The sequence below is a fragment of the Ornithodoros turicata genome, chromosome 1, assembly GCF_037126465.1.
Source record: "Ornithodoros turicata isolate Travis chromosome 1, ASM3712646v1, whole genome shotgun sequence".
Lineage (NCBI taxonomy): Eukaryota > Metazoa > Arthropoda > Arachnida > Ixodida > Argasidae > Ornithodoros > Ornithodoros turicata.
Window position 1 is genome coordinate 77,234,381 of NC_088201.1, and position 27,337 is coordinate 77,261,717.

General features: G+C 47.2%; 2 protein-coding genes and 1 long non-coding RNA gene across 8 annotated transcripts; 2 read left to right on the forward strand and 1 right to left on the reverse strand.

The window, feature by feature from the left end:
• Positions 1-217: 217 nt before the first annotated feature.
• Positions 218-8,477, forward strand: LOC135377214 (NFX1-type zinc finger-containing protein 1-like). Its single transcript, XM_064609512.1, has 9 exons — positions 218-599; positions 936-1,372; positions 2,385-2,779; positions 4,114-4,616; positions 5,084-5,299; positions 6,054-6,347; positions 6,437-6,642; positions 7,194-8,262; positions 8,421-8,477. Exons 2-9 carry the CDS (start codon positions 1,035-1,037, stop codon positions 8,475-8,477), a joined length of 3,078 nt encoding a protein of 1,025 aa, XP_064465582.1. The 5' UTR covers positions 218-599; positions 936-1,034.
• A 456-nt stretch (positions 8,478-8,933) lies between these two features.
• Positions 8,934-10,167, forward strand: LOC135378420 (uncharacterized). The gene is made up of 2 exons (XR_010418374.1): positions 8,934-9,407; positions 9,765-10,167. It is a non-coding gene; the product is annotated as an uncharacterized LOC135378420 (long non-coding RNA).
• Positions 10,168-18,887: 8,720 nt separating this feature from the next.
• LOC135401212 (uncharacterized) lies at positions 18,888-20,470 on the reverse strand. Of its 6 annotated transcripts, none has more exons than XR_010424760.1 (4): positions 19,856-20,470; positions 19,443-19,737; positions 19,250-19,306; positions 18,888-19,181 (listed from the first exon to the last, which is right to left on the reverse strand). XR_010424760.1 is itself a non-coding variant. In XM_064633495.1 (4 exons), exons 1-4 carry the CDS (start codon positions 19,974-19,976, stop codon positions 19,131-19,133), a joined length of 360 nt encoding a protein of 119 aa, XP_064489565.1. In that variant the 5' UTR covers positions 19,977-20,470; the 3' UTR covers positions 18,888-19,130. The 6 variants fall into 6 exon arrangements, 2 of the variants coding, with proteins under 2 accessions (XP_064489565.1, XP_064489555.1); XR_010424758.1 differs by having other exon boundaries at positions 19,443-19,743; XR_010424757.1 differs by having other exon boundaries at positions 19,443-19,573; positions 19,738-20,470.
• Between the last annotated feature and the right edge of the window lie 6,867 nt (positions 20,471-27,337).

Genomic DNA, 27,337 nt, shown 5'->3' on the forward strand with positions numbered 1-27,337 from the left:
GAAGTGCTCACAAAAACAAAGCCTCTGAGAGTGTGACATGTACATGCACACAAACCAAAATAATTGTTTTAAGACACACTCTAGATGCGCACCTTCTTGACGTTTTTGGTCATTGCTGCCACCACCGATTATGACCCCGCAAGACTAAGATGAAAGATGAAAGATCCCAAGAAAGTCCCTGATGAAGAGGAAGTATCATCACGTGCATGTAGAGACGTTGAAGAAGAAGAAGGCACGCGCTGATGCATTCCACAATTTGTCTCAAGATACGTACGACCTGATGCAGCGTTATGTCTTCTCGGTGTCTTCGTGGAAGTGACCATCCTTGGTGGGCTTTCTTCCGAGGGATTTGCCTGTGCAGCCCAACTGCCATTCTTAATACCCTATGGTTTTGACGCGTTCCTGGAGTGCGACGACCTAGACTTCCAGGACCTCAAGTGGGCCTTCGCGGTGCTCAGTCTCCTGTGTTCGCACTGCGACCGCGGCTCTCGTAGACTTCGGGACCTTCTTAGGAAGACAGCTACATCTGAAAACTTTGCGACAAAGACGCTTCCAAATTTTGCGTTCAGGTTTCGTCACTCGAAAACTGTTCTCAGCAGGTAAGGACGCATTGTTTTGTTAGTGAGAATATTTTATGTGCTTTGCTTCAAAAGTACGCAATTAGTACGTCGTCTTCGACGAGTGTGTTTTGGCAACGTCATCTGTGTAAGTTTGAAGCATCCGTGCGCGGGCACTACGTTGAGACGCGAAGGCATGCGCGCTCCTAGGCGGATCACAGACGTCTTCAGACTTGTGGGCGAACTTGACCTGTTGTAGTTGACTTGCCCTGAGCTTGACTTGTCACTGGAAGCTTACGCCTTTGTTTGCGTACGAGTGTTCTGTGCTGGGTTATTTACAGAACTAGAAAATGATTAAGCAAGTGCCTGCTTTTTCAGCTGGAATCCCTCGTTCACCTACTGGACGTCTTGGAGGCCATAAAGGAATTTGTTCTGAATACGGACACCTTCCTTAGCCTACTACCCTACATAACGGCGATGGTTGATTCACTGCGTGAATCACAATTAGGCATCGACGACATCTACAATAGGGCCGTGAAGTTGGAAGCGTTTGCGACGAGTGGCGCCATGCTGGGTAGACAACGTGTGTTGTCCCACCCGGACTTCAGAACTCTCCCAGTCGTTCCAGCATCTGAAGAGTTGCTAGCCAGAGAATTGCCTCATTTGACGCCTAATCGTGTCCGTGGGTCGTATAATAGCACGGAGCACTATCTGGACGTCCAGTTTAGGCTGCTTCGTGAGGATTTCGTCCGTCCGCTCCGGGAAGGGATAAGGGAGTGCGCACGGGCACAGGAAGTCCGTGGATATAGATACAGGTAAACTTCGTATAATGCCAGAATATTGCGAAACTTGCCGTCTCTTGCTCAAAAATTGATCAGCCTTGTCGGAGCCACCCATGTTTATCGATACCATGCGCTTATATCGTTACTATGGCGCATGTGTATCGTATTTTATTTTTGCGTTGATATATGCCAGTAACCATACTGTGAGATGGACATTTCAGGAGGGTTTTAGTGGATCGTACCTGCTAGAACATAGCATGCACAGTACGCAAAGAGTGCTTGCGCGCATGAGCTGTTTTTCAGGGATAACATCCCAACGTAAGAAGCATTTGCGGGAGCACCTCGTAGGATTTGGGCAAGCATATCGTCTACTCATTCGTTAAGATCGAAAAGCAAAGTGTACTGCAAGTACAAAATAACGTTAAACATTACGAGAATGCATTCACACGTTCTACCACTTCTTTTTAGACCAGCGGCAGAGTGGGTTAAGGCGTCCCGCTCGTTGATGGTAGCCAATGTCGTGCTGAAGACTGGGAGGTGGTGGGTTCGAATCCTACCACCGGCTTTGCTGTCCGAGGATTTTTCCGACGACTTTCTAGACAAATGTCCTCAGTTCTCCTGAAGTCAGTCCAGGACGCATACTAACACCCCCTGTCCCCCACTCCTTCCTGCTGTCCTCTCTCTATCTGGCCACTTCTATACGCCGCTCATAGCCACAGTTGCTTCGCGGCGCTAACACGGAATTTTAAAAATACGTTCTTTCTATTTCGGCTGTCCAAGCCCTACGACTCAGTTGCAGGCGTTGACTCTTGCGTCAAGTGCGTTCGTGGAAATAGCTTGCGCGCTGGAGCCCGGTATACTAAAATGTGTGCTCCGTCAGACGCGTACAGTCTTGACTGTAGCGTTACGCGAAACGATTGCGTGCGATCTACTGAGACTTCGCGGGAGCATTTGAAGCATTACAACGGTCTGCGATTCTTGGTCATTAAAACGGGCGCGAGATAATTAGTTTTACGTTTAATTAAGCCGATGTATTTCTGTGCAGGAAAGAAATATTCCACAAGTTGGACGGCGTCAACGTCCATTCCGGCGTTGTCGTCATTTCCTCTTCCGTCAACGCAGATGGAAGAGTATACGTTGTGCAGTTCGACGCCTCGAGCTTCTCAAAGATACTCTGGAAGGGAACGAGGCGCTTCATTCCCGGATCGCTTCTTTGCTTCAGTAAGGACAACTTCGAGACAATCCAGGTGGCTACGGTGTCTCGTGCCACTCCAAGTATGCTCGGCAGAGGCGTCGTTGAAGTCACATTCTGGAATTGTAGCTGCGCAGTCACGGGCCAGTTTGTTGTTCTGGAAAGCATTGCATACTTCGAGGGTTATCGTCATGTATTCCAGGCTCTGCAAAACACGCACGTTCTTCCACTGGAAAAGTACATCGTAGGTGAGCTGATACAGACCAACGTCGTTACTATATTCAAGTATTCCTGGTACGTAGGCAAGAACGTCACCACGTGATCTTAGGTTGTAGGCGCTTCCGTAATATATGTATTTTCCTTTCCCCATCGACTATACGCACGCGTTTGTGCACATAGTGTGCTTCCCGACATGCGTGATTTATATAGTTGAATGTTGAAGAATAGCATTTCATGACTTCGTGTTACCTATTGGAGCATGTGTCTCGTGTGGCTATATGTAACGCAGAAAGAGCGTTCTCTGGAACCCCAGGACAGTTCATGGCAGGCCGCGCAACAAAACTGTTTTGCACAGATATACAGGGTGTCCACGCTAAGTGTGAACAGATTTTTTTTAATATATATAACACGTTTTCTAAGATGAAATCAATTGCAATATAGCATATGCTGAAGGGCACTCCCTAGCAGGGCATTAGCAAAGTCCAAAGGCAATGTCTTAATTAAATTTCATTAATTAACTTTTTAATTATAAAAGCTACAAAGTTGTCCCAATGAGAACATCTGTTCCTTTCGGTCACCTGATATCGTAGCCGTTTTCAGAACAAAAATCCGTTCGATAGATCGCCCGCAAAAAATTCGTGAAGGAACGCCATTTTTTCTTTATTTTGTTCATTGCGCTTCTTAGAAGACGCGTATTTCCTTCATCCCCAACGGGAGAGGGGGAAGGAGCACAGTGCCGCCTCATGCGTCGAAGATGAGCTTTAACTTGCGGAAACAAAACAAACAAATGTATCGGGTGACTCAATCGGAACTAGCCTTATCTTGGGTTGCATTTTCTGTTTCCTTTTAATCTTTTTCCATGACGCGAGAGGCGATAGTGTGCTCTTTCTCCCTCTCACATTGGGGGTGAAAGAAAGACGCGTCTTCTAAGAAGCGCAACCTGGATGAACGTTAATTAAGACATTGCCTTCGGACTTTGCTAATGCCCTGCTAGGGAGTGCCCTTTAGCATATGCTATATTGCAATTGATTTCATCTTGGAAAAAGTGTTATATATATTTTTGCAAAATCTGTTCACACTTAGCGTGGACACCCTGTAGATATCATAACATCCTTTGGCGAGCAAAATACAGGAATACACAGAACTCTTTGCGTGCCTAAACAGTTGCAACTCATAGAACGAAGATAGAACCTTCCCAAGATCATGTTTCAAGCTTTGCGACAGTACGCACGTTGCTTACAGTGGCAGCTGACGACATCAGGAACATAAACACTTGCACTGTTGACGGCACAGGCGTATAATTGTTTGTATCAGTTTTTCCCTCGTTCGTCACTTTTTCACACTCAACTACACGCCGTTGCAGGAGCGGAATCTGTCGTTTTCCATCCAAGTTACGTGAATAATTGGACGACGTTCGACATAACGTGTCTCCTAGAGACACCTGGTGGTACCCGCCGAAAGGTGACCCTCCTCGACCGAGACAGCTGGCCAAAGGCGGAAGAACTCCAACTGGACAGCTGCCAACTGGAGGCTCTTCAATACGCGCTAACCCATGAACTAGGCGTTATACAGGGACCTCCGGGAACGGGAAAGACCTACATGGGTTTGAAGATTGTTCAGACGCTGCTGGAGAACGACGCTGTATGGGGTGACGACCAAGGTCCCATCTTGGTGGTCTGTTATACAAATCGCGCCCTGGATCAGTTTCTGGAAGGCGTGCTTCAGTTCACGAAACTTGTTACGAGGATGGGCGGTGGATGTAAGAACAACGCCTTGAAAATGTATCATGTCAATAAGAAGTGTAAACGGACACACGCTGGTCGGCAGTCGTCTGAAGCTCTACGGAAGCACCTTGAACGAGTGAAGGTTTGCCTTTTGTTTTTGATGTTTTCGTTTGTGTAGTGCACAGGATGGTGCTAACGGGGCCTAAACGTGTATTCACACGAACGATATCCCCACGGAATTTTCTAGCGGAAGAAAAAGCGAAAAGGTGCTCACGGGGCAGAATTAAGTTGTTTTCTTGAGTATCTTCCCCACGGTCAGCAGTGCACGCAAAGACATGACGTTGAGCGCACGCGCTCATGTGACTGTATCGCATCTTCCGGTGGCGTATTCTGAGGAATGTCGCTTGTGAGAATACACGGGAAGTGATGCGTTCCTCAAGGAGCTGAGGAAGATTTCTACTGGTCTTCCGTTGTGCTCCCGCTGATCTAACGTGCATATTCTTATACCTTCTACGGACAAGCAAAGGACAAAGCCTTAGCCAATCTTTGTACCTTTGACGTTGCTGCATCTCAGCTCACACGGTAGCTTATGCATTGACCTTTTTTCAGACGCTTTCAACATTGTCACAGACCGTCTTGTCCGTACCTGAGGAAGAGGACGCTGTAAAACTGCTTATGCATGTCATGAGCAAGGCGTGCTGCCGGTCCTTCTTCCAAGCGGTGTTCGACGAGCATTCCTTCTGTCAAGTGTTCAGGGTGTGGTTGCGCCTGGAACAAACGAAAGCACTCTTCCTGAATCAATGCAGCAAAAAGGACATGTCATCGGTAAGGGAGGCTGGATTGGTACACTACATTCTCAGAGTATATCTGATGTATCCGTCTTCTGCACAGAGTTCTCTGTCTTCTGTCTTCTGCCTCCTAGGCAGACGAGAGCGCGATGACATTGATAGTATCCGCATCTGCACTGCACCCGCGCACGTAAAATCCGCGACCGCATCCGCGTCGGATGAAACAGATGTATCCGCAGTCACCGCATGACGCATGACGAAAATCCGCATGACGAAAATGTTACGTAAACCACCCAGGAATATTGTGTCATCCACAACTGTGCAAATGATATACACTTTCACACCATTTTGGACTCTTCGCGTCAATTGTGGCTCCACCTGGCGGACGTTGACAACAACACAAATGCTTATTTGAGGATAAAATACCGATATCCGCGCCTGCCGCAGTGGTGCGCGAGTTTATCCGCACCTTACCCTCGTGTATTTCAAGACGTTATATTTTTTCCGCAGCACGGCGTAGACCGGATATCCGCGCGGATCCACGGGAATAACCGTACCCGCGCGCACCACTATCCACGTGACACCTCATGATAGGATTTTTAAAAAAAAATACCGCCAGCTTAAGAGTATAAGGCCACATTTAAACTCGTTTCGCACAACGCCAAAAGACTCCTGCGTGGACTTCAAAACTGACGCTTAAATTATTGGTGGCTGGTTTTGTGACATATTGAACCATTAGGCGTAGGCAATTCACATTAGGCAGTGCGGTGATAGGGACGTCATTTACACAGGTGCACAAAGCTAAAAAAGGATTCAACATGCGGGACCTGGACACAAGCTCTTGGGAAGCACATCTGCGCATCATCATCAAGGAGGGCGATCGAGCCACAGGAGACGATCACGTCGAGGACGTCTGGACACTACGATCTCGAGAGCGCTGGAAACTGTATCGATACTGGGTCGACAACCTGACTTCTGTGATTGACACCTTTCAAACTTCTGAGATGACAACAATGGAAGATGTGCAAGAGCGCATGGCGCACTCCAGACTAATGGCTGACCTATCGGTCCTTAGGGCGTCCAAGGTGGGTACCTAATGAGTTCCAAGAAGGGCACTAGAGTGCAAACATTACTCCTGCTGTGTGTCTGCAGATGACCAGTAGTCTTGTTTCAGGTCATTGGAATGACAACAACGTGCGCGGCTAAGTACCAGGCTCTCCTCCGCGAGGTGCAACCGCGCATCGTCATCGTGGAAGAGGCAGCCGAAGTACTCGAAGCTCACGTGGTGACAAGTTTGGCTCCGCAAACTCAGCATGTGATCCTCATCGGGGACCACCAGCAGTTGCGTCCGCCCACGAATGTACAAGAACTGTCAATCAGGTACAGGGCCCGCTTGCACGAAACTTTTTGAATGCAACACTCAACGAGTGTTACACTCAAGACCCATTGACAAGCAATAGGCTTGGGTGCAACGCTCATTGAGTGGGCTACGGGGCACGATAACACTATTCAGGAAATCGCAAAGAAAATCGCACCCATAGGGGTTATCTTACGTGTTTGGGTTGTAAACTGTTGGAAGTGTGCGTAACCCGGCACCAAACCTTGTAACGCAACCCGCCGCTGTACGCCAAGAGTGTTATGTCCGTCCCTGTGTTTCACCACCACGATACTCAGTAAACAAATGGGTGTGGATGTGACAGGGAATCAAAGGGGATGTGTAGAGTGTGGAAGCTTGTCCTCGTGTGTGTGCGCGAAGCTTGGTATGTTGAGGATCTAACATCGTGTAAGCGCATCATGTGTAACGTTCAGCCGCATAGCGTGGTTCCCAGTCCCGGTACCCGTCCATCGACTGCCGTTCTTTAATCGTAATATTGCTGTCGTCGTGTGCTTTGTACTACTTACATTTGAAAGCAAGATGGTTTACTTAACAGATACAAGATGGACGTGTCTCTTTTCGAAAGAATGCTTATCAACGGCGTGGGTGTCAAACAGCTCTGCGTTCAACATCGCATGAGGCCGGACTTCGCCCGCCTTCTCACGCCACGATTCTACCCTACTTTGGAGCCCCACCCGTGCGTGGAACGATACGAAGACATTGAGGGTATGACCACGAACATGTTCTTCTTCAATTACTCCTCCCCAGAACGGAGAAATTCTGGCAGAAGCTATAGCAACGTTTTCGAGGCAAATTTTCTTGTCAACCTCTGCAGATACCTGCTTGCTCAGGGTTACCAACCTTCTCAAATCACTTTGCTCACGCCGTACATGGGTCAGAAGAAGCTTCTAGAGCGCACAGCTAATACATATCACGAGCTGACCGCGGTGGCCATCACAGTAGTGGATAATTTCCAAGGAGAAGAGAACGACATCATCCTCTTGTCCCTGGTTCGCTCCAACGAAACTGGGGAAACCGGTTTTGTTCAAGTGGCGAACCGAATTTGTGTCCTCCTGTCCAGGGCTCGTATGGGATTTTACTGCGTAGGCAATATGACCTTACTGAGCGAGGCGTCCAACTTATGGAGAGACATCGTTGACGACCTCAAATATCGTGGTCTGGTCGGATGCGAACTGAAGTTACGGTGCAGGAGACACTCGAACAGCACGGCAGTAGTAAGAACACCAGAGGACTTTCCTAGCGGTCGTAATGGTTTCTGTAACCTTCCGTGCCCAGCCTCCCTTCCTTGCGGACATTCTTGTCCAAAAAACTGTCACATGGATACTGAGGACCACAAGCTGTTCACCTGCAGAGAGCGTTGCGGAAAGACATGTTCCAGAGGTCACTGTTGCAACGAACGCTGCCACGGCCACTGTACGCGTTGCACGGTGCACATTAAGGTGGAGTTTCCCGCTTGCCACCATACTTCGAAAGTCCCGTGCTACATGGCAGACGAGGCGACTTGCACGAAAAAGTGCGGGCGACGCTTGAAGTCATGCGGTCATCCATGTGGCAAAAAATGCGGCGAGCTCTGCGGTGGAGCGTGCATGGTATCAAATGTTGAGGTAGGTCCATGCGGACATCTCATCGAAGTCCCGTGCAAGATGCCTGGCTGTATCGCTGCTAATCCAGAACTCTGTCAAGCCCGCTGCGAGAGACTGCTACAATGCGGACATAAGTGTGCAGGGCGTTGTGGTGAGCCGTGTGGCGATAACCCGTGCAGGGAAGCCGTAAAGAAGTCCTTACCCTGCGGCCATACGGCCACTGCGGAGTGTCTTGAGTTGACAACGGTTATTGCATGCCGGACGAAATCTAGTTACGTGCTTCCTTGCGGACATGACGTGGTCCTCGAATGCTGGCAGACCCAAACTGAATCATTTTTCGCGTGCGATCAGTGTCCGAAGTCTCAGCCATGTGGACACATATGCCGTTTCGGATGCACGAGAGCTTGTAGCCACGCTTGCAATGCCGAAGTAGCCGCTCTGTGCTTATCTGGACACACCGTTGTAGTTCCTTGTTGGAAGCAAAAGGATTCCTCTGCCATTTCTAGACTGTGCCGTGCACCTTGTCCAGCTATCCTACACTGCGGTCATCCTTGCTCGAATGCCTGTAGTGAACCTTGCGCAAGTACGTGCAACAAGTATGTTACTATGGACAGAGCTTGTGGCCACAAAGATATCGTTCCGTGCAGTCTGCTGAAAAGGGAATTTCCTTGCTTAGAACCTTGTTCCCGGTCTCTTGCCTGCGGTCATCCGTGTCCGGTCGCCTGCTACAAAACGCCGTGCCCATACCCGTGCCAGCTATCGTGCCCAATGTCCTGCCCTCACGGCCCGTGCCCGGCTGTATGTGGCTATCCATGTCCACCTTGCGGAGAACCCTGCACGTGGTCGTGTCCGCACTATCGTTGTGGTGCTTTGTGTTGCGAACCTTGTACGCGGCCTCCCTGCAACCATCGCTGCGCGAGACTGCTGCCCTGTGGCCATGCTTGTCTCGGAGCCTGCGGCGAGCCCTGTCCGACGCTATGCAGTGTTTGCAAGCCGAAAGAGTACGAGGAAGCAGCGGGAACGTCCCTAAATGTTCTCCTCGTAGCGCTCGGAGACTGCGGACATTCTGTGCCCGAGGAAGATTTGAGGAAAGCTTGCTCCACTGCCCCTGAGGATGGCCCCCTTTTGTGCCCTAGATGCTCGACGCCCGCCAGGCATTGTCTGAGGTACGCCACAAGTTTCGTATTGTGGAACGGGTAACGCGGAGCAACTAAGGGGTTGGGCTTGTGACAGAACTTGTAACTTCTTGGGTTCGGAATATTTGTGTGGTTCTGTTCAACTGACTTTAGCCCACTTAGCCCACGAAACCTGATATAATCCCTTAGGAACGAACCCAACCCCCGCAGACTCCTTTGGCTGCTGCGAACTCCACGTAGCTTTGTGCAACATCCATCGAGAATAGTCTAATATCAATTTCACACCATACGAGCCGCTATACGAGAGTTGCAGGTGATACGCGTTTTTTTGGATTCCGATGTCTTTGACATCTCTAATGCCTGGATACCTCTCTTGTCACCCCGTAGGTTCGGTCAACGTGTCAAGAAGTACATCGCCAGGATGAACAGACAAAAGCGAAAGGCTCTGCATGATATCGGGAGTGAACATTACGGTTATGAAGCGGTTGCCAGACAACGCTCACTTGATGACTACCTCCGTGGTCTCATTGCAAAGAAGCAACCCTGCGACAAGTGACTTCAATAGGCCCACTGAACAAACTGTCTTGTTTTTATATAGTATTTGTTTTGGTTTCGAAACATTGAGCGCTTCGTTGGGCTACTGTAGCCCTCATTCATTCGCGCTCGAGCCCCAGCACCGACTGCAGCGATGTATGATGTGAATTCGCGATAATCGCCCTCTTCTCTCCACTGATCTCAATGTCATAACAAAATCAGACTTGTGCAGATAAAGAATATTTCATATCTCCCGTTTCTAGATGCGACGTGTCTCCTAATCAAGGGCGTATTGCGAGGGGATGCAGAGGAGGGGGGCTTCAAGATCGCCTGTGAAAATAGTGCACTCTTTATTCATAGCCATGATTTTTCTACCTCTGAATATTCACCTCTGAACCGCACAGTCCGCGGCATCAGTCTTCAGAAAAACTCTGACCGGGTTGCACGCTTCGCCCCCCTGGGAATTCCCATGGTCCGGATCTCCCCACCTGTTGGAACAGAGCCCGCATGTAAAGGACATCGATTATCTTAGTGCCTGTCTTGGGATTACAGTGCAGTGGTGGCGCTCTCGCTCAGATCCGTGGGCACTTCAGCCTTTCAGATGAAGATGATTGTGTATTGTAGCTGTGCCTAGTCTCTGGTGTTTATCACGCTGGAATTGACCGAAATCCTCTGCCTGGTTACAAATATTAGTGTAATGGCTACAAAGAGTCTTTGTGACAATCGTACGGGTTGCCATGCCCGCAGTGCCCCCACTACACCAGACCGGACCAGACACCAAAAGCTTGTCTCTCGCATTGGTATCTTGAGGCGGCGCCAAGACGTCCCAGTAGGGAAGCGGATGCCGCGACGTGAGGTGCTTCCAGGCGGTTTTCGTGCTACGACTTTGGGACGCCTCGTCGCACACGTCGACGGAGCAGATTGTCTTAGCCACATAAAACCACACGTTGTTGTTTGTCGTCTAAGCGAACCGCGGAGGTCAACGACGCGCTTGGCATATACGCAAACCACATATCAATCAACGAAAATATATCCGAGTGCTACGGTTGCGTTAGTCGCTGGCAGATAAACATTTGTCATTTTTGGCAGATAAACCTTTTGTTCTCAGCATATCCAGGAGCTTGGGGAAAAGTCAAACGTACGAAACACAGAATGAACAGCACAAGACAACTGTGATCTGTGCATTTGTGTTTTCCACAAAGCTCCGGGATATGTTGCCAACGTCAGGTACACACCAGCTCGAATGCATATTACTTTTATGTTACTGTTATGTCTCACTTCTTCTGCTTTCCCTTCTCTGCGTCTATAGTATATCGTGTCACGTTTGTCGTGTCATGATTCTAGCAGAAATGCTTCACAGGTTAACGAGGCACGCACGAAGTGTCTGTACAGTATCGAAGTGGCAACTATCACGAAAAGCGTTAGCACGCAGGCGGATCGGCCGTGTTCACAGGGGTGGCATGCAATGTATTGCTCCGTAGACGAAAGCGTGCTGGGCGAACGCAATGCATCCTGGACAGGTCCTGGTCGCACGTCACAGCAAACGTCAAGGCACACGTGACCTTAAAGATGGCGGCGCCCGTGATCGGCGGCCAATCCGTTTGTAAACAATGCGGTTGTTGTTTCTGGACGCCGTTTTGGATGTTTTTGGATCACAGTAATTATTTTTATCCCATAATCTCGCAGTAAAACGCGCAATTTTACACATAAAGCCTCGTATTGTTGATAACTTCCAAAGATGTGATGACGACCGCGCGTTAAGACTTACCGAGCCGATGCGATGTACTTAAACTAAGGTGACATGGGCTACCATGTTGCGGAAGAAGCACCGCATAGTTTACGCTGGCAAAATACGGTCATCTCTTGGTGTTATGACGGCGAAAATATGTCAGTAAGCGGCAAAACGACATGTAAACAAAGTCACATGACCTCAAAATGACGTTTTCTATGACGTGCGACCAGGACAAGATGGCAGTTTAGCCAAAAGCACCCGCTTGAGGGTAGTTACAACAATGGCGGGTTTGTGTCACCCCTGTGGCCGTGTTGGCCCACTACACAGCCCCCTGTCGGCCACAGCGCCGCGAATGTAGAGGTGGCACCGCATTTTGAAACGCATGTGTGATGCAGCTTAATTTTAGCGCTACTCTGCAATAAACAGCACGGGGCACAACAACAACAACAACAAAAACATTTTCTCGGTATCTCCATGGAAAAGGGGCAATAAAGGTTTGATGACAACACTTCCCAGGGCAATTGGCCACATCCCGTGTCGGACTGGCGCTTCCCTTTCCCGTGCTCCGCCATGAAACGAGGCAACTCGCGACGATAAAGGAACACGGCACCCTTTCGACGGTGGGACAAATTGGGGAAGAAAAACGCACAGGCATCAAAAAGAAAAAAGAAACAGGAGGACGAGTGCGTGTATGCCGTCGAGCTGGGGCTGCGGAAGGTCGACTTTCGTCGCTTCTAATTTGCGGTGTGCGCTTCCTGTGCCGCTCTTGATACTCTGGTCTCGTAGTTTCGTTTTCTACGGAATGTGTTTTCTGCGCCCCTAACTATTTCTTATTCTTATTCTTCGTCTTTTTTTTTATTTCCTTTTTTTCTTTTTTCTTTTTTTTTTTGTAGGAATTGCGACAACAGCATAGGATGCGTTCATGCTTATAACGATAGCGGCTGTATGTCGTGTGCTACGTACTTTTTCGTGTTTAGTTTTGTTCTCACGCTTGCTCAATTTTCTCGTTTCATTCAGTGTTCCCTCCCTTTTTCCCGCCGTCGTGGTTCCTTTTACTCGTGGCCTTCTTTTCTCTTTTTCCTTTTACCCGTAGAAGCCAGTCTCCGCTTATTCGGAGATACAGTCTGCCTTACTTACTTCAATTTTTTTATGTATGTATGTATGTATATGTGTGTCGTATGTATGTGTGTGTGTGCGTGTATGTATCATGCATACATGCATATGTGTATGTATGTGTGTGTGTGTTAGCGCCGCGAAGTAACTGTGGCTATGACCGTCGTAGAAACGTTGACAGATATGGAAAGTGGACAGTACGAGGGAGTGGGGGATCGTCATCTTCAGTGCAGTTCCTGTAGGACATGTCATCTGCTAACGCTTGGACGCAGCCAATGTGTCAAATGACTCGGATGAATCACTCAATTTCTATAACGGCCACTGCACGTGCAGAGTGTGATACGCGTTACGCCGACGCCATTAGGGACGTCAAGCATGTCATACACTCTAAAAACAGAACTTCACCGCATAGCATTCTCCTAGCCAACCACCATCCCGAATGACAACGTTCTCTCCCCTGATTTGATGAAAACGGGACGCGTACGCCATGTTTGTGCAAATTATGAACTACATAACACACAAGAATGGCGTACGCCCCCCCTCCCCCTTTCCCGTTCTCAGCAAATAAAAGAGAAACATGAAAAAGAAAAAAAAAGGAACTCCTGGAAAGAACAATGTCACTCGGGACGATGGTTTGGCTAGGAGCGTGCTATGCGGTGAAGTTCATTTTTAAGAGTACGCGTGGATCTACTTATGTCATTTTATTTATGTCGTTCCTGTAATGATCTCTTCACACAAATCACCATTCGTCGGTGAAATCCCGGTTATAACGATGTATGGAAACGAATGAGAACGTACTGTAAAAAACCCATGCGTGCCCATTTCGTATCCAAGCATGTCCCTTCAGACGAACAGGAGAGCAGAGCACAAACTACCGATTTTCAGTAGAAGCACCCCACGTCCATCTCAAGTAACATCAGAAACTGGTGGCGCAACAACGTCTCTATAGACGTTGCTGCGCCACCAGTTTCCGAAGCTCGCTTCAGAAGACCCATTTTTGAAGATGCTACAACGAGCACGTGTCTCCTCTCACGAAATGCATCCCGTGCTGACGTCGTTAGAACTGCGGAGATCGAGCAGTGCCTGAGACGTATACTAAACTAGTCTCGAGCACGCTTCGAAAGCACCCTAACGATCCGAAAGTAAAAATAAAAGAAAAGTAAACAGAGATTTCGGAACGGTTTCAAACACTGCTGTTCACATATTACTTATAAAGCGAACGATCGATTCAGAAATAAGTTCGCGCATTGATTTGTCTGGCATGGTAAGCTGACTAGGAGTTTACGAGTTCTTGCGACAGTACCTTTCCCGCAATTTTTTACGGCTATTGTCATTGTAGTACTGAATGTATTTTGCAATAGAATGGGGCAAATACGGCATGTGCTTTCTGTTTTTGTAAAAAAAACCGAAAAAACATGAGGTTGAGTCGGCAAATTTCGGAGCTCAATTAGGAAAATTCAATTTGATAAAAGTGCTCAGAAGTCATGGCAAAGTATCCACCGTGATACATAGCGTTGACCCCATAGTGTTCAGACAAGTAGATTACCTATACTACGATTATTTTTATCACTATTATTTTTCGTTTCTATATATATATATATATATATAGGGAAAAAAGGCCATTAAAGAAATAAGTAAATTATGCTTGACGTGTTTGAAATTGAAACTTACAGATTAAGTTGGCTTCTATGGCTGCACGTAGAGAAACAGATACTCATGGAACGAGCGACGGCACCAGAGGACACGTGTTTCGCCGTGTTTGCGGCTCGTCAGAACTGGGTAGCTGCGCATCGTTCGGGATTGGCAAACAAGGGGTCACTCAGCGAGCGATATACACCTGGGAGGGTGACTGAGCACTCCTCAATGCCACGGTGCGAGCCAGGGAATTATAAATAGGGGAAAAAGGCCATTAAAGAAATAAGTAAATTATGCTTGACGTATTTGAAATTCAAACTTACAGATTAAGTTGGCTTCTATGGCTGCACGTAGAGAAACAGATACTCATGGAACGATGCGACAGCACCAGAGGACACGTGTTTCGCCGTGTTTGCGGCTCGTCAGAACTGGGTAGCTGCGCATCGTTCGGGATTGGCAAACCAGGGGTCACTGAGCGAGCGATATACACCTGGGAGGGTGACTGAGCACTCCTCAATGCCACGGTGCGAGCCAGTGAATTATAGATAGGGAAAAAGGCCATTAAAGAAATAAGTAAATTATGCTTGACGTGTTTGAAATTCAAACTTACAGATTAAGTTGGCTTCTATGGCTGCACGTAGAGAAACAGATATTCATGGAACGATGCGACAGCACCAGAGGACACGTGTTTCGCCGTGTTTGCGGCTCGTCAGAACTGGGTAGCTGCGCATCGTTCGGGATTGGCAAACCAGGGGTCACTCAGCGAGCGATATACACCTGGGAGGGTGACTGAGCACTCCTCAATGCCACAGTGCGAGCCAGTGAATTATAAATAGGGGAAAAAGGCCATTAAAGAAATAAGTAAATTATGCTTGACGTGTTTGAAATTCAAACTTACAGATTAAGTTGGCTTCTATGGCTGCACGTAGAGAAACAGATACTCATCCCTATCAAAAAGTAATGCTGATGGACCACCAGGAATTCTGATGGCCAATCACATTTTTGTGGGGCATCTGGTGGTCCACTAGGCATTCCTTGATTGCACCTGGTGGACCACCAGACACTCCCTGACTATACCTGGTGGACCACCAGACCTGTTCTGGTGGCACGTGACTGGCCACTAGGTTGACTCTGACAGCACCTGGTGGAACACCAGACCTGTTCTTGTGGCCCCTGATTGGCCACCAGGTTGATTCTGACAGCCCCTGGTTGGCCACCAGGACGGCTGAGTGGTATCGAATCCTGAGTGGTAGTATGTGTCTGCCTACAGAAAATTTATATCAACTCCAGCAAATATGCATATACGCACATGCACGTCTGTGGATGTACATATACTGCACATCAGGGCTGGTGGGGGCATTCAGCCAGTCAAGGCTGGTGGAATCAGGGTTGGTGGCCAATCAGTCCATCAAGGTCCAAAAACACACCAGACATCAGCTCTGGTGGCCCACCAAAAACTGTTTTTCAATAGGGATGAAACGATGCGACAGCACCGGAGGACACGTGTTTCGCCGTGTTTGCGGCTCGTCAGCCCTGGGTAGCTGCGCATCGTTCGGGATTGGCAAACCAGGGTCACTCAGCGAGCGATATACACCTGGGAGGGTGACTGAGCACTCCTCAATGCCACAGTGCGAGCCAGTGAATTATAAATAGGGGAAAAATGCCATTAAAGAAATAAGTAAATTATGCTTGACGTGTTTGAAATTCAAACTTACAGATTAAGTTGGCTTCTATGGCTGCACGTAGAGAAACAGATACTCATGGAACGATCGTTCCGCGCGGTGGAGAGGGAAGTTAGAGCGGGAACACCTGCCGCGCGGGAGGGTGTATTGTCCCTGTGTTTTGTGCATAGCTCACCATATTTGATGTAACGGAGGGAGGTCACGCCGGGCCCGATCACGCGCACTTTAAAGTCCCTCCTTGTCGTTAGAATGCATTGAAAACTTCCAGAGTAAAAGCTGTGCGAAAATAAGACAGATGTCTCATTCCAGAGGTAATGGAAACAAAAGTGCCTCGAGGAGGCAACAGATACCGATTGTTTTGTGTCACTTTTTCACTGTGCAAGCGCCTCAAGTGAGCGGACATCCGCTCTGGTACTTACACGGGCGATCACACAACTGCTTAGGGAGGGCACTAATTTCCGGATGCTTACTTCCCATTCAGCATTGCCACCAGTAAGCAGAATAAATGGGAACTGTAAAAGAAAAGCAATACTCGTTCCATCTTCGTTCCGGAAGCTGTAATGAATATTTTCACTGAAGGTCACGGTAACACGGAAGTTGATTACGACACAGAACGCGCATGTAATCATCATATCTGCAAGCTCTTCACGCGATGCAATTAATTTCCACCGGCTCACAGCAGCACGACCCTTTCTAGCGACGCGCGTAATATATTAGAAACTTTCTCTCGGATTTCATAATTCCCTTTGTAATCCTGAAGCTTTTTATACTTATTGTTTTCACCTGCTGATCGAACCAAATAGTATTTTTACGCTATGACAGTGGAAGTTCATCTGTACGAAAGGGATTCGGAAAACATTAGGCATCATAGTATACGTGCAAAACGCACGATAATTAGGTGCAGAGACTAAAATAGGATCAGTGTAGCGTTACAAAAAACGAAGGTATATGTATGTAAATTTGTTTTTTAACGCTTTGACATAGTTCACCTTTGTTGCTTCAACTGTGTAACGCTTAAAGCTTCTGCTGACACTGGGGTCAAAGTGACGGGCATAATGCCGGCATCCACCGACGCTGCTGACAGGAATGGGAGTGTGGAACAAAGCAATTAATTAATCAAAGTAAGCCTTCGGACGCGTTTTGATATATGCCGCGAATACCGACTCTGACGTCACTGTCTCATTAATTAGTGCTAACAATAGAGGTGGCGCGATGGTACTTCCTTTCTGGGCTTAATTATCGATACAATTAGTGGCGCTTCCGCTTTCGTGCATTCCGTATTTTGTTTCCTCGCTTTTGCAAATCATTCCTTGTTTGTGAAAGTGTCCGAGCCTGTGTTCGCTCTCGAATGACAACAGAGGTGCCGACCACTTATCTCTATGTATAATGGCTGGATCGCGCGTGTGAGAGGGGCTCGTGGGGGAGAGGCGTGCATTCGGGCCGCCATGTTGGAGGGCCCACTTGCGCCGGCTGCTCCCATAGGAAACAATAGGAAGCGATTTGATTTGAAGTATTTATTGCGGTTTAAACAGGCATGACATGCCCTTTAGTTTAAAGGAAATTTTAAAAAATACGGGCAGCCCCGCTTGAACTAAATGCAGACGACAGAATGCGTTGGGCCAACCAATATGGCGGCCGGTGACCACGCTGTGGAGCACCCTGTCCGCGATCCAGCCTATACTGTAGAGATCAGAGGTGCTGACGGACGATAACGATGTAATGGATGGCGTAGCAGAAAGAAGGTCCAAACACAACTGTGAAATTTGAACACTTGGCACTTTGCACGGTAGGGCGGACTCATCGGGACGGAACGGGATGTGGGGCCGGATTCACAAAGAGCTCGTTTCGACGGAATCTGTCGTAACTCCGTCGTACGGGAAAGTCACGACGAAGTGTAGATTCACGAAGGGCGCGCGTCGCAAAATCTTCGCAGCTTACGGCGGAATCCTGCGAGAACTCCCGAGCAGTCTTACGAAGAAAGATGGCGGCGTTATTTGGCAGCGGTGGATTTGGAGACGGGAAACAAAGACTCCGTAATACGCGCCAACGCATTGCACTTTGCCACAGAACCTTCCAGACCATCCCAGACAGAACCTTCGAGACCAAGTGACATTGAGGCACTTTTTGCTTGGTAACCTTCAACAAACGCTTCAACTTTGTGCTCCGTAAAATCGGGTCGCAGGGTTTTTAAGCATCCCCTACACCCCGCTAAAACACCCCCAACACCCCTCCAAATTGTCTGCAAGAAAGGCAAAAGAAGCATAAAAGCTGCAAAACTGAGTGCCACACACCGTTTACAAAACACCCTCACCCACCACCTCCCCGAGACGAACATACTGGGAATATATTTGCTGTGTCATCGAACGCGTTTCGCCTGTGATTGCATGGCATCCATTATGGCTACCGAAAGGCCGAGAGCACGTGCAGTAACAAAAAATTTGGGGACGAACAACTTCGTCTTCTTCTAATGGGACGACTCTTATTGGTGCGATCACAAATTTTCGTCATCGTTACCATAGCGAAAACATAGTCTCGCACCCTTTGGCTGTTTGTCTCCGAGGTGCACGTGACAGGAAGCGAGCAACTTCCTCTTCCTCGTCAAAGGGGGTACCCTATCCACTACGATAGCTTTGTGAATCGCGCTTACGACGCCATCGTACGCGCGTCGCAGGCTACGACGTCTTAGCGCATCTTAGCGTAACTTACGATCGCGTTTGTGAATCCGACCCCAGACCCTTTAGACAGACATACATTGCATTTATCCACTTCTCAACTATTCGTGATGCTGTTGATATTGACACCGAAAACCTAAGCGAGATCTTGAAGAGGCGCGTTTAAACAAAGCCGAACCAAAGTTAACATTATCTCCTGAAATTTCGTCAAAGAATTGCAAGATGTATGGTGGACATGGTTCTCAACCAAATCGAAAACTGTAAGCAACATTGCATAGTTGGGAAGTCCAGAGTAAAACTTCACTGCAGCAGAGTTATTCTGAAAATACGCTTGTGTCATTTCTCGTATGTGCCATATGTGCCTTCAGCTTGTAGACCTCGTGGTTTAACCTTCGGATTTCTTCTTCAAGTCGGAGAATATCAGCCATGGAGATTTCTGCAAAAATGTGAACAGGTCCTGTCAGTTATCTAGCAATGAATTGCTACGCACAACTTGAAACTTACCCGATGCAATTGCCTTGTCATGTGAAAGCGCATCCTGTAGTTGCCCGTCTTCATCATCTGCAAATGGGTGATCCACCGAAATGTCTAAATCAAAATTTCACATCATTTAAGTCACCAAAGCATATCCTTTTGCAAATTATCTGGATTAAAGTACTTAACATGTTAGTAAGTTTAATGGTAAGATGACCGCTACCTCAACTGAGTCCACACTCTGATGCTTCTGTGTCTGTACCAGCACTGTCAGCCACAGGCACATTTTTGGGTTCTGTGAGGTGCCTTGCAACTCCTGCCTGGCATGCTGCCCTATTCTTGCGCCTACTGTATCTACATGAAATCGCAATGACACAGTATGAGATATGCATGAAGACAGACACAATGAACAAGTACCAGGTACCTGTCTAAATTACAGTGCAGTCACTTGTTGTGACCAAGCTGGACGCTTGGTGCCCAGTACGGGTTGTTGACATCGTACAGAAGTGGTGGTTCACCTGAAACTGGCCTAGTTATGTTCTTCTAAACTCTAGCTGTCGCTGCCGCTCATATCAGGTAAAGACTGAATACTTTTGCACGTAATGCGAAGCATACCAGATCAAAACATCAGCTCACCAGATATGAAGTGTTTGCTACAAATTCTGTAATGGGTGGCACTTGCTTGCATGTCTTTTCGGTTGATGCGTGAGAGCCACTCGTCGCTCCTCCTCTTCTGCAACATTTTCGTCATCGTCATTTTGCAAATATTCGTTTACCAGCGAGGTCTCACGTGAATCCTCGTCTTCCTCTTCACTCTTCCTCTTTTTCTTGCGGAAACTTCTCTCGTTACAACCGTAAATAGCGCAGTTTACCATAGCGTCGCGTACAAAAACAAATACCACGAGGACACAGTTCAGCTAGCTGCAGAAGCGTGACCACCAGTGGGCGGGACCACATGTGCATGACGTCATTGCGTGACGTGCAGTGACGTGACATGCTCGAAAGCTCCTCCCACTGATGGTCACTTTTCGTGCTAGCGGCATTGCAAGATGACAAACTGCGCTATTTTTCGATGCGACAACCATAGTTTTCATAAAAGAAAATGTGAGAACGACAATGACGAAGCGCCTTTGGGATAAAAGAGGGGTACGGACGCGTCCGGATTTCAACACTAGAATGCTAGATAAGTCCGGCAGCTGCGCCGAAAAGTGACCACCACCATGGAGTCCAAACGGGTTCGCTTGACGTCATGTGAAAACACCCTATACTATTCGCATGTGAAAACACCCTATACTATTCGCGAAAAACGCAAGCTCATATATCTCGGTGACTGTCGACTTCGAGGGTACAATTAAATTTGCGAATTTTTTGGCGGTCTCGAAAAACGCGAAAAATCATGTCGCGCAAAAAACAAACAAATAAAAAACACACTTTTAGAGTAACTAACAAGTCACATTCAGCACAAGATTACGACCATCACTTTCGAGACGGATGCAGCCCTTGTAGCTGGTGTAGTACACTTTACCTTGGTAGCGCGGCTATTTGTTTCCGTGGTGGATTCCGAACGCCAGAGTATGCACATAAACACATCTAAGTGGCCCTAACTACTAAGACCTTAAATGATGCTCTCACCCAGCACAGTATTGTTGACTAGGGGAAACGATGACACATAAACCGAGTTTTTGCACCAGAACCCGAATTAAAGATTGTATGGACATCTTGCTCCCTCTTATAGTAGCCCACAAAGTCTGCCGATTGCTGTTCCCATTGCGAGGTGGCTTCGTTTCTCTTCTTCACTAGCGTCCGTGGCAGTGTGCACTCTTCTCGTTTGTTGAAATGCCAAAAGTGAGTTACAAACAGGAACTTTGCAAGGAATGGCTTCGGGACCCTGTGCTAAGGTACGGTTCAGAACGGCGGCAGATTGGACGAAACGGTATAGTGCTGGTTCTAGTACTTCGGTGTGGTGCTGGCACGCGAAGAGCTGCTTCGAGTACGACCTCCCCGGTACGACGACGAAGAAATGAACGAGAATGCGAAGCACGCTCCAGAACACGGCTCACGGCCATTATCTCATTGGTAGAAGAAGAAGAAGAACACCATACGCAGAGGTGAAATTACATAACTCTCAACGTGTTCATGCACTTTTCAGCGTTGAGCGGTTTTAGCGGCTTCTTCGCAAAATTTAGCGGATTCTACCGGAATCGGTTGGCTACTTTGGCGGATCATTCGTCTAGAATGTTGGCAACACTGCAAAGCCAAGCCCTCCTTCCATAAACAAGAATCTGTGTGCGGAAAACATGGCGGGAAAGTTGTGCATCTGTGTTACAGAAAACTTGTACGTATTGTATTTTGAAGCCATTTTGTATACTGTTTGATGCTACACTAGTTACACGGGCAATGTTGCTGAAACTGTCTCACTTGAGGTCTACGACATGTACGTCTTTTTGCTTCCAAAGGTGCAAGCTCGCATTAGCCTGAGTCTGGGCACACAGAGGGACGACAGGAACACACGACTCGCTTTGTTCTTGCATTTTTTCACGGATGCCAATTAGTCACGGTGAGCATGATTGGACCCGTATATATGTATTATAGAACTGAAAGCAAAGGCTGACAGCTACGCATCCTAAGCGTTATGCACGCAAGCCCTGCTTTCCGTTTGTTCAGGGTTGATGCGCATTACAGCCATTACACTGGATAGCACGAATCACGTGGCTCATTGGTTAGCGTGCTGTCCATGTCACGTCGAGACTGGGAGGTACCCGGGTTCGAATCCCGGTGCCGACTGTGGTGTCTGGGGTTTTCCGTTGGTTTTCCCTTAGAAGTCGGCCCATGACGCACATTCCTCTAGGGCGTCAGTCGAGACGTTGCCCACCGCTGTGAGGCCTCCGGAAAAGCACAATAGACCCATTTCAAAAATGAGCGCCACCTGTTGCGCTTTCGTCGAACTGAGCGGCGCCGGCCATGTTGCGGGAGAAGCCGACGCGGTTACTTCCCACTATTCCCTCTGGAGCAGACTGCAGACTAAATCAACCTATGACCTGTTGTGAATTTATATTTGTTTTTCTCTTCGTTGAAATGTGTAAATGATGTAAAAGTACACATTTGACATTTATTTGACATTATTCACATTTGAATCTTTCTTTTCAAGTGTTTATTTGTTTTATACTTGACAGTCAGAAAATATAGGCAACAGTGTTTGAAAATCAAAATGTGTCAGCTTAGGCTACACAACAAAATCAACGCACCGTGTCCCTGAAATTGCCATTTGCCCGAGAGCTTGGTTGTTCTCCTGATTTCTCCTTAGTGAATCAGCGACAAAAATTGGGCGGGTGGTATAACACCATAAAAAATTTAAACCCCCAGTGTTGGGGTTCATGGTTGTGGACAATGATGGGAAGTAGTTAACTACATCTAGTTAAACTACTGCATAGTAGTTAAAAAGTTGTTAGAAGCTATCTCTGGGAATGTAATTATAACTAGTAGTTAAACTACATTTTTCTGTACTTAACTACAGCAGTTATGTTACTGCGGGCTACAACTACTTCGCATTTTATGACCTGTTCTCCAACCTGCTTCGGAGCTCTTCCCAAGATTGTTTAGGATGGGCGAAATAAAATTTTCTGCTTTGCGCGTCACATGCCGGTATAAGAAACCAACAGCATGGTTAACTGGAGAAAAGGTTTACTGTCATGAATCCTACTAACTGTCTCGCTTGAGCTGGGGTCACTAAATACAGAGAGAACGGAGTAGCGACACTGAGCCACGCCGGTGAGCCAGCCCGCCATCTTGGGTCCGGTGCGCCTGCGTCGCCTAGCAATGGGACGCCAATCTGCCCTTTCTCCGCCGGAGAACAGCGCGCAGTCGAGCCAGCTAACAACCGAGGTAACCGATTTTGGATGGAGGGGACTCAACATGGACGGCGCGTTCTTGGAAAGAGAAATCACGTGATACGATCGGCCCAATCGCGGGCACCGAAAAGTGCCTCTGGCGAGGAAAAGGAATGCTATACCCTATACCCCTAATTATTGGCTCTAGGTTGCGCTGCTTAGCGGCTCTAACAAAAGGGAGGAAATCTAAAGGAAAACTAAACTAAAACTAAAGGAAAAAGGAAAGATGTCTTTGTAGCCAAACCGAGGACACTTCAAGACAAGAAGCCTAGGAATGCTGAGCTATAGTTGTGTTCAACTTAAGAGGGCATACCAGCTCTCCGTCCCAATGTATTTCCTATGGAACAGTTTTTATGCTTTCTCTCGGTAACCGCCGCGCAGATTTTGACGCGGGTGCTTTCATCATAAAGAGGAAGACGAGATGAAGAGAATTACGCTACAGGATTTCTCATATATGTCGTATGTATTTTACGGCGACGTCACGAATGCGAAAAAAATACACAATTTTTCTCCTCCCTCTTTGAAAAGGTTTTATTAAACTTCTATAGCCATTTCGAAAAAACTTTTCCATTACTCTCTCTGGAATTATTTCAGGAATCGATAGACATCAAATTTATATGTCTACCACTTATAGTTTTTATAAAAAAGCATGAAACGTGAGTACGCAAAATCGCCCACTCAAAGCCCCGTGAACGGCGTCATTCTGTGTTGCCATCTGGTGACGCGACAGCAAAACCGCGCGGATCGTATCCTTCCGCCGAGCAAGCGTGCGCGTGCGCACCTGACCGTCCTGTTGGCTCCTCTGTCCTCTTTACTTTCCCGGACCGCTGACTTAGGGCATGACCTTGGAGACCAGAACAAAAGCTTACTTAGCTGCTCGTAAAGGGATGATTGCCTGAGCCTGAGGCATTGTCGCCAACAACCAGAGACCAACAACCGTCTTCTTTTTTCGGTGCGCGTATAGAGAATTGAGATGAGTTTATTAGCTTCACATGAAACATCAATTTGCCCGATTTTGACGTTTCGGGTTTGTGCTTACTCAGTCAACTGTCTCATAAGGCTAACGAGAATCTGTCGTATTTACGATTAGTGGAAGGCCGACTTTACAAACATTCCAGTGACGTTCAACAGGACTGCCCTGTAATGTTCGTAATGTTGAAACAGCGATCAAGCGGATTACACACAGATAAATGTTCCTCAGGATAACTGCATTTAGAACTGCAGCTCTCTTTGTTCTTCTCTTTCTTTTATTGATCGATTTATTTTTATGTTTATCTTATTATTTTCTTTTTTTTTTTTCGTCAACGCTCCACGTGAACCAATAAGAAAAATCGATCAAGCGACTGCTGCACAATTATTTCCGCCCACGCAATGGGCAACCGTCTTTTCCGGAACCCAAATTCACGTTCGCGAAAAAAGGAAAACCAATGACAATGCTCGATTGCTTCGAACGGTGATATGCCATGTTTAAAAGTCCGACATCACTATTTACCACACAAACTCAACAAATTCCGATGAAAAAATGGCTAGGAAGCAAGCGAGCTGCTGAAGATGATGCATGATGTCAAACCCCGAGACTAGGGAGCACGAAGGGACAGACACGAACAGGTGTTTTTGAGACTTCGTGTTTGTGTCTGTCCCTTCGTGTTGCCTAGTCTCGGGGTTTTACATCATGCATCAAATTTCGCTATCTGTCCAAGTCATTTTAGCGAACGAGATCCACATTTTTGGCTCTTAGGCTTAGCGGGGCGGACGCGACGGAACAGCACGTTAGGTCGGTGTTTGTATTTTCATGTTCATGTTGTTTATTTTTCAACGGCGACTTCGATCACGTTATTTTGAGATACGGCCAATTTTTCGATACCGGTTCCCTGGATTTTCCATCTTTCGACACTTCTTGCTGGTTGCGCGTTGGATGACCCAAAACCTGTACCCGTCGTTCTTTGCACCGCAAACAAAAGGAAGCCTTCTGAGGAAGATAAGGAACTCCGGGTCACTGGGGATTCTCAACTGAACTAGTGACGAAACTAGTAACGAAAGGTCTGGTGTAATGTGAAGTACCCTGTGAAAACCAAGGAGTGTCTAACAATATAGTACTGAAGTTTCCGGGTAATAATCAGTTCATTATGAGACGTAATTTGTGCTCCGAGACCTCCTCGCGTACATAAAGACGGAGTTCAAAGAGTTTTAGGAGCTTCCCCTTCTCCTTTTCTTATTTCTTTTTTTTTTCTAAATAGCTGTTGCTAAATGCAATGCATTTATTTAGGCTGACTGAGTGTAAGTATTGAGACTATCAAAAGGCCGAAAATCATAACGTCGAACTATCAGAAGGCCGGAAGCCAGAAGACCAAAAAATCGTAACGTCGAACTGTCAGAAGGCCGAAAATAAGAAGGCTGAAAATGGAAAGGCCAAAGAGACACGGGGTGAGCACTCCAGTGAATGACCACTGAATGGGATGATGTTGATTATGAAAACGTTTTGTGGCTATTGTATTAGAAATCAAATAACTGGAATGCATAGCATTTGGTGGTCGCAAATAGATTAGCCAGCGAAGATGAAAAACACACCGATCACATTATAACCGAAATTATATTCCGAAATCCTAAGCTGTTATTTGAAGAAAAGTAATTGATAACAGTACAAACATGAGTAAGAAACATCATAAACAGCATAACAGCATTTGATCGAACGCCGTTTGGTCGAAAGCCGTTTGATCGCAAGCCGGTTGATCGACGCCGTTTGTTCGAAAGATGTTTCTTCGAAGGGAGTTCGAAGCTCGCAGCGTGTCCTTAGCACCTCTTTTTCTGTAACTTTTGACTCGAACATATGGAGCAGGCAATCAGTGTCCTCTCCTTTTTTGTTTGTTTGTTTCTTGCTTCTTTTTTTTTCAGCTAAAGACCCCACTGGTTATTTGCAGACCTTTGTCATTCACGAACAGCACAGCCTTCTGGCTTTTTACTCTCTCCCATCTGAAAATAAAATAAAATTGAATAGAACAATGTGGAAGTATCCCGCGAAATTGTAACGGGACCCATTACTTCAATCCCCCGGAGATGAACTCCCTACCCATCATCCTGAAATAAAGTTGTTGTTGTATCCCGCGAACCAGTGGGACACATACCGAAGAAAATGTCTTCACGATCGTACGATCGTATGGTTTCTTTTTTTTTTCTTCTTTTTTTTGGGGGGTAGCAGAATTCGCTTGCGCGAATTCAACCTCCCCTTGTTATTTATTTATGTAACCAACCAACGACAACAACAACAAAATGTCTTCAAGTTGGGAGCAGCCAATAGTCTGTGCTTCTTCTGGGCATGGCACGAAAAACTGTCCGAAAACTGGCCGAACCGAAATCGGGACCGAACTTTTTCTGTGCATCACCGCGTGCTACCGAAATGCACCCCAAATTTCGGCCGAAGACTTCTGGCCTTGGGGAACATCGCCTTTCAACAATCCAGCTCAATGAGATAATCCCTGTATTCATAGAAGTAGAAATCGCACACACGGCAACAGTCGACCCGACTGCTACGTCATCGTTGCTATGGTTCTCCTTCCGGCTGAATAGCCATTGGATGCTTCTCCTTTTTCGGTTGGCGTCACTTCCCATTTCGGAGGAGAAATCTGGCTTGGTCAGATCGGGGCGACTTCGGCCCGAAATTCTGTTCCCCGAAAAAAGTCCGGTCCCGAATTCGGTTCGGAAAGAATTCGGACGCTTTTCGGGCCATGTGGTTCACGCTAAATGGGATAGTGATATGTGCACGAAAGGCACTCGAAGTCTGAATGCTAAGAAGGAAATTTCGCCATAGTATAAAATAAAGATATTGTATTAACAGCCATATAAAACTTTAGTTCAATCTTGTTTAGAGTATGTATCTGCTTCAAACGAACCAATAAAAAATCAAACGACCGCTGCCGTTTCGATCAAACGGTGTTCGATCAATTGGCTTTCGACCAAATGTCCCGCGTTCGATCAAGCTGCTTTCGTTCTTGCGGAGGACATTTCTCTAGGGGACATTTTTTTTCTGGGGATGTTTCTTCCCGGGGACATTTTTTCCGGGGAGGAAAATCCGGCATCTCGGGCGAGCTTTGAATATATGAAACGGCTTCTCCGTGACCATTCCTTCATTTGGCAACTAGCGCTCATATTCATCTCTGGAAACGTCAGTTTTGTAATTGCATCTGTGTTGCCCTACAAGAATAGTGATTTTCCTGTCCCACATGATAAGGAGACC